Source organism: Salmo salar, chromosome ssa26, assembly GCF_905237065.1.
Source record: "Salmo salar chromosome ssa26, Ssal_v3.1, whole genome shotgun sequence".
Classification (NCBI taxonomy): Eukaryota; Metazoa; Chordata; class Actinopteri; order Salmoniformes; family Salmonidae; genus Salmo; species Salmo salar.
In genome coordinates this window covers 50,882,531-50,888,679 of record NC_059467.1, presented here as the reverse complement: position 1 = coordinate 50,888,679, position 6,149 = coordinate 50,882,531, and the positions used below count along the sequence as shown (strand labels likewise).

At 55.1% G+C, this 6,149-nt stretch overlaps 1 protein-coding gene across 6 annotated transcripts in view; it reads left to right on the top strand.

Annotated features, from left to right (window-relative positions):
• vps13c (vacuolar protein sorting 13 homolog C) overlaps positions 1-6,149 on the top strand; it is a 225,915-nt gene that overhangs the window by 146,873 nt on the left and 72,893 nt on the right. For all 6 annotated transcript variants that reach the window (XM_045709067.1, XM_045709065.1, XM_045709066.1 and 3 more), the window contains one exon: positions 3,784-3,944. In XM_045709067.1, coding sequence (XP_045565023.1) covers positions 3,784-3,944 — 161 coding nt within the window. The remainder of the gene's footprint in view (positions 1-3,783; positions 3,945-6,149) is intronic.

Here is a 6,149-nt window from a genome sequence, read left to right as displayed (position 1 = left end):
TACCTGCCTCCTCCTCTAACCACTAGGCTACCTGCCTCCTCCTCTAACCACTAGGCTACCCGCCTCCTCTAACCACTAGGCTACCCGCCTCCTCTAACCACTAGGCTACCCGCCTCCTCTAACCACTAGGCTACCCGCCTCCTCTAACCACTAGGCTACCCGCCTCCTCCTCTAACCACTAGGCTACCTGCCTCCTCCTCTAACCACTAGGCTACCTGCCTCCTCCTCTAACCACTAGGCTACCTGCCTCCTCCTCTAACCACTAGGCTACCTGCCTCCTCCTCTAACCACTAGGCTACCTGCCTCCTCCTCTAACCACTAGGCTACCTGCCTCCTCCTCTAACCACTAGGCTACCTGCCTCCTCCTCTAACCACTAGGCTACCCGCCTCCTCCTCTAACCACTAGGCTACCCGCCTCCTCTAACCAATAGGCTACCCGCCTCCTCTAACCACTAGGCTACCCGCCTCCTCTAACCACTAGGCTACCCGCCTCCTCTAACCACTAGGCTACCCGCCTCCTCTAACCACTAGGCTACCCGCCTCCTCTAACCACTAGGCTACCCGCCTCCTCTAACCACTAGGCTACCCGCCTCCTCTAACCACTAGGCTACCTGCCTCCTCCTCTAACCACTAGGCTACCTGCCTCCTCCTCTAACCACTAGGCTACCCGCCTCCTCCTCTAACCACTAGGCTACCCGCCTCCTCTAACCACTAGGCTACCCGCCTCCTCTAACCACTAGGCTACCTGCCTCCTCCTCTAACCACTAGGCTACCTGCCTCCTCCTCTAACCACTAGGCTACCTGCCTCCTCCTCTAACCACTAGGCTACCTGCCTCCTCCTCTAACCACTAGGCTACCTGCCTCCTCCTCTAACCACTAGGCTACCTGCCTCCTCCTCTAACCACTAGGCTACCCGCCTCCTCCTCTAACCACTAGGCTACCCGCCTCCTCCTCTAACCACTAGGCTACCCGCCTCCTCTAACCACTAGGCTACCCGCCTCCTCTAACCACTAGGCTACCCGCCTCCTCTAACCACCAGGCTACCCGCCTCCTCTAACCACCAGGCTACCCGCCTCCTCTAACCACTAGGCTACCTGCCTCCTCTAACCACTAGGCTACCTGCCTCCTCTAACCACTAGGCTACCTGCCTCCTCCTCTAACCACTAGGCTACCTGCCTCCTCCTCTAACCACTAGGCTACCTGCCTCCTCCTCTAACCACTAGGCTACCTGCCTCCTCCTCTAACCACTAGGCTACCTGCCTCCTCCTCTAACCACTAGGCTACCCGCCTCCTCCTCTAACCACTAGGCTACCCGCCTCCTCTAACCACTAAGCTACCCGCCTCCTCTAACCACTAGGCTACCCGCCTCCTCTAACCACTAGGCTACCTGCCTCCTCTAACCACTAGGCTACCTGCCTCCTCCTCTAACCACTAGGCTACCCGCCTCCTCTAACCACTAGTCTACCTGCCTCCTCTAACCACCAGGCTACCCGCCTCCTCTAACCACTAGTCTACCTGCCTCCTCTAACCACTAGGCTACCCGCCTCCTCTAACCACTAGTCTACCTGCCTCCTCTAACCACTAGGCTACCTGCCTCCTCTAACCACTAGGCTACCTGCCTCCTCTAACCACCAGGCTACCCGCCTCCTCTAACCACTAGTCTACCCGCCTCCTCTAACCACTAGGCTACCTGCCCCCTCTAACCACTAGGCTACCTGCCTCCTCTAACCACTAGGCTACCTGCCTCCTCTAACCACTAGGCTACCTGCCTCCTCTAACCACTAGGCTACCTGCCTCCTCTAACCACTAGGCTACCTGCCTCCTCCTCTAACCACTAGGCTACCTGCCTCCTCCTCTAACCACTAGGCTACCTGCCTCCTCCTCTAACCACTAGGCTACCTGCCTCCTCCTCTAACCACTAGGCTACCCGCCTCCTCCTCTAACCACTAGGCTACCCGCCTCCTCTAACCACTAGGCTACCCGCCTCCTCTAACCACTAGGCTACCTGCCTCCTCTAACCACTAGGCTACCTGCCTCCTCTAACCACTAGGCTACCCGCCTCCTCTAACCACCAGGCTACCTGCCTCCTCTAACCACCAGGCTACCTGCCTCCTCTAACCACTAGGCTACCTGCCTCCTCTAACCACTAGGCTACCTGCCTCCTCCTCTACCCACTAGGCTACCTGCCTCCTCTACCCACTAGGCTACCTGCCTCCTCTAACCACTAGGCTACCTGCCTCCTCCTCTAACCACTAGGCTACCTGCCTCCTCTAACCACTAGGCTACCTGCCTCCTCCTCTAACCACTAGGCTACCCGCCTCCTCTAACCACTAGGCTACCCGCCTCCTCTAACCACTAGGCTACCTCCCTCCTCTAACCACTAGGCTACCTGCCTCCTCCTCTAACCACTAGGCTACCTGCCTCCTCCTCTAACCACTAGGCTACCTGCCTCCTCCTCTAACCACTAGGCTACCTGCCTCCTCCTCTAACCACTAGGCTACCCGCCTCCTCCTCTAACCACTAGGCTACCCGCCTCCTCTAACCACTAGGCTACCTCCCTCCTCTAACCACTAGGCTACCTGCCTCCTCTAACCACTAGGCTACCCGCCTCCTCTAACCACTAGGCTACCCGCCTCCTCTAACCACTAGGCTACCTGCCTCCTCTAACCACTAGGCTACCCGCCTCCTCTAACCACTAGGCTACCTGCCTCCTCTAACCACTAGGCTACCCGCCTCCTCTAACCACTAGGCTACCCGCCTCCTCTAACCACTAGGCTACCTGCCTCCTCTAACCTCTAGGCTACCTGCCTCCTCTAACCACTAGGCTACCCGCCTCCTCTAACCACTTGGCTACCTGCCTCCTCCTCTAACCACTAGGCTACCCGCCTCCTCTAACCACTAGGCTACCTGCCCCCCCTCTAACCACTAGGCTACCTGCCTCCTCCTCTAACCACTAGGCTACCTGTCTCCTCTAACCACTAGGCTACCTGCCTCCTCTAACCACTAGGCTACCCGCCTCCTCTAACCACTAGGCTACCCGCCTCCTCTAACCACTAGGCTACCTGCCTCCTCTAACCACTAGGCTACCTGCCTCCTCTAACCATTAGGCTACCTGCCTCCTCCTCTAACCACTAGGCTACCTGCCTCCTCTAACCACTAGGCTACCCGCCTCCTCTAACCACTAGGCTACCTGCCTCCTCTAACCACTAGGCTACCTGCCTCCTCTAACCACTAGGCTACCTGCCTCCTCTAACCACTAGGCTACCTGCCTCCTCTAACCACTAGGCTACCTGCCTCCTCTAACCACTAGGCTACCCGCCTCCTCCTCTAACCACTAGGCTACCCGCCTCCTCCTCTAACCACTAGACTACCTGCCTCCTCTAACCACCAGGCTACCTGCCTCCTCTAACCACCAGGCTACCTGCCTCCTCTAACCACTAGGCTACCTGCCTCCTCTAACCACTAGGCTACCTGCCTCCTCTAACCACTAGGCTACCTGCCTCCTCTAACCACTAGGCTACCCACCTCCTCCTCTAACCACTAGGCTACCTGCCTCCTCTAACCACTAGGCTACCCGCCTCCTCCTCTAACCACTAGGCTACCTGCCTCCTCCTCTAACCACTAGACTACCTGCCTCCTCTAACCACTAGTTAATTTTCCAGTGTTTGAATGGGATTTGAACTGAACATCTTGTCATGGGGATTTTTTCATGCTATTCCACTGCCATTGGATAATGGATCCAGTCAGTAGCTGAACATGTCCACTGGTCTGTCTCCTCCACAGTTCCTACAGGTTACAGTGAGATCTCCAACATGGCGGTGGATAAGCCTGGCAGGAGGCTGTATAACGTGAGAGATCCCGTGCTGCAGGAGAACGTGTCTGTATTGCTACAGATTGACGCCTCAGAAGGCAACAAGGTCATCACCGTTCGTTCTCCGCTACAGGTCAGCAAATCTCTATGGAGCTGTCCTCCATCACTCACTCTCTATGGAGCTGTCCTCCATCACTCTCTCTCTATGGAGCTGTCCTCCATCACTCACTCTCTCTCTATGGAGCTGTCCTCCATCACTCACTCTCTCTCTATGGAGCTGTCCTCCATCACTCACTCTCTCTCTATGGAGCTGTCCTCCATCACTCACTCTCTCTATGGAGCTGTCCTCCATCACTCACTCTCTATGGAGCTGTCCTCCATCACTCACTCTCTCTCTATGGAGCTGTCCTCCATCACTCACTCTCTCTCTATGGAGCTGTCCTCCATCACTCACTCTCTCTCTATGGAGCTGTCCTCCATCACTCACTCACTCTCTATGGAGCAGTCCTCCATCACTCACTCTCTCTCTATGGAGCTGTCCTCCATCACTCACTCTCTCTCTATGGAGCAGTCCTCCATCACTCACTCTCTCTCTATGGAGCTGTCCTCCATCACTCACTCTCTCTCTATGGAGCTGTCCTCCATCACTCACTCTCTCTCTATGGAGCTGTCCTCCATCACTCACTCACTCTCTATGGAGCTGTCCTCCATCACTCACTCTCTATGGAGCTGTCCTCCATCACTCACTCTCTATGGAGCTGTCCTCCATCACTCTCTCTCTATGGAGCTGTCCTCCATCACTCACTCTCTCTCTATGGAGCTGTCCTCCATCACTCTCTCTCTATGGAGCTGTCCTCCATCACTCACTCTCTCTCTATGGAGCTGTCCTCCATCACTCACTCTCTCTCTATGGAGCTGTCCTCCATCACTCACTCTCTATGGAGCTGTCCTCCATCACTCACTCTCTCTCTATGGAGCTGTCCTCCATCACTCACTCTCTCTCTATGGAGCTGTCCTCCATCACTCACTCTCTCTCTATGGAGCTGTCCTCCATCACTCACTCACTCTCTATGGAGCAGTCCTCCATCACTCACTCTCTCTCTATGGAGCTGTCCTCCATCACTCACTCTCTCTCTATGGAGCAGTCCTCCATCACTCACTCTCTCTCTATGGAGCTGTCCTCCATCACTCACTCTCTCTCTATGGAGCTGTCCTCCATCACTCACTCTCTCTCTATGGAGCTGTCCTCCATCACTCACTCACTCTCTATGGAGCTGTCCTCCATCACTCACTCTCTATGGAGCTGTCCTCCATCACTCACTCACTCTCTATGGAGCAGTCCTCCATCACTCACTCTCTATGGAGCTGTCCTCCATCACTCACTCACTCTCTATGGAGCTGTCCTCCATCACTCACTCTCTATGGAGCTGTCCTCCATCACTCACTCACTCTCTATGGAGCTGTCCTCCATCACTCACTCTCTATGGAGCTGTACTCCATCACTCACTCTCTCTCTATGGAGCTGTCCTCCATCACTCTCTCTCTATGGTGCTGTCCTCCATCACTCACTCCCTCTCTATGGAGCTGTCCTCCATCACTCACTCTCTATGGAGCTGTCCTCCATCACTCTCTCTCTATGGAGCTGTCCTCCATCACTCACTCTCTCTCTATGGAGCTGTCCTCCATCACTCACTCTCTATGGAGCTGTCCTCCATCACTCACTCTCTATGGAGCTGTCTTCCATCACTCACTCTCTATGGAGCTGTCTTCCATCACTCACTCTCTCTCTATGGAGCTGTCCTCCATCACTCTCTCTCTATGGAGCTGTCCTCCATCACTCACTCTCTCTATGGAGCTGTCCTCCATCACTCACTCTCTATGGAGCTGTCCTCCATCACTCTCTCTCTATGGAGCTGTCCTCCATCACTCACTCTCTCTATGGAGCTGTCCTCCATCACTCTCTCTCTATGGAGCTGTCCTCATCACTCTCTCTCTATGGAGCTGTCCTCCATCACTCACTCTCTCTCTATGGAGCTGTCCTCCATCACTCACTCTCTCTCTATGGAGCTGTCCTCCATCACTCACTCTCTCTCTATGGAGCTGTCCTCCATCACTCACTCTCTATGGAGCTGTCTTCCATCACTCACTCTCTCTCTATGGAGCTGTCCTCCATCACTCACTCTCTCTCTATGGAGCTGTCCTCCATCACTCTCTCTCTATGGAGCTGTCCTCCATCACTCACTCTCTCTATGGAGCTGTCCTCCATCACTCACTCTCTATGGAGCTGTCCTCCATCACTCTCTCTCTATGGAGCTGTCCTCCATCACTCTCTCTCTAT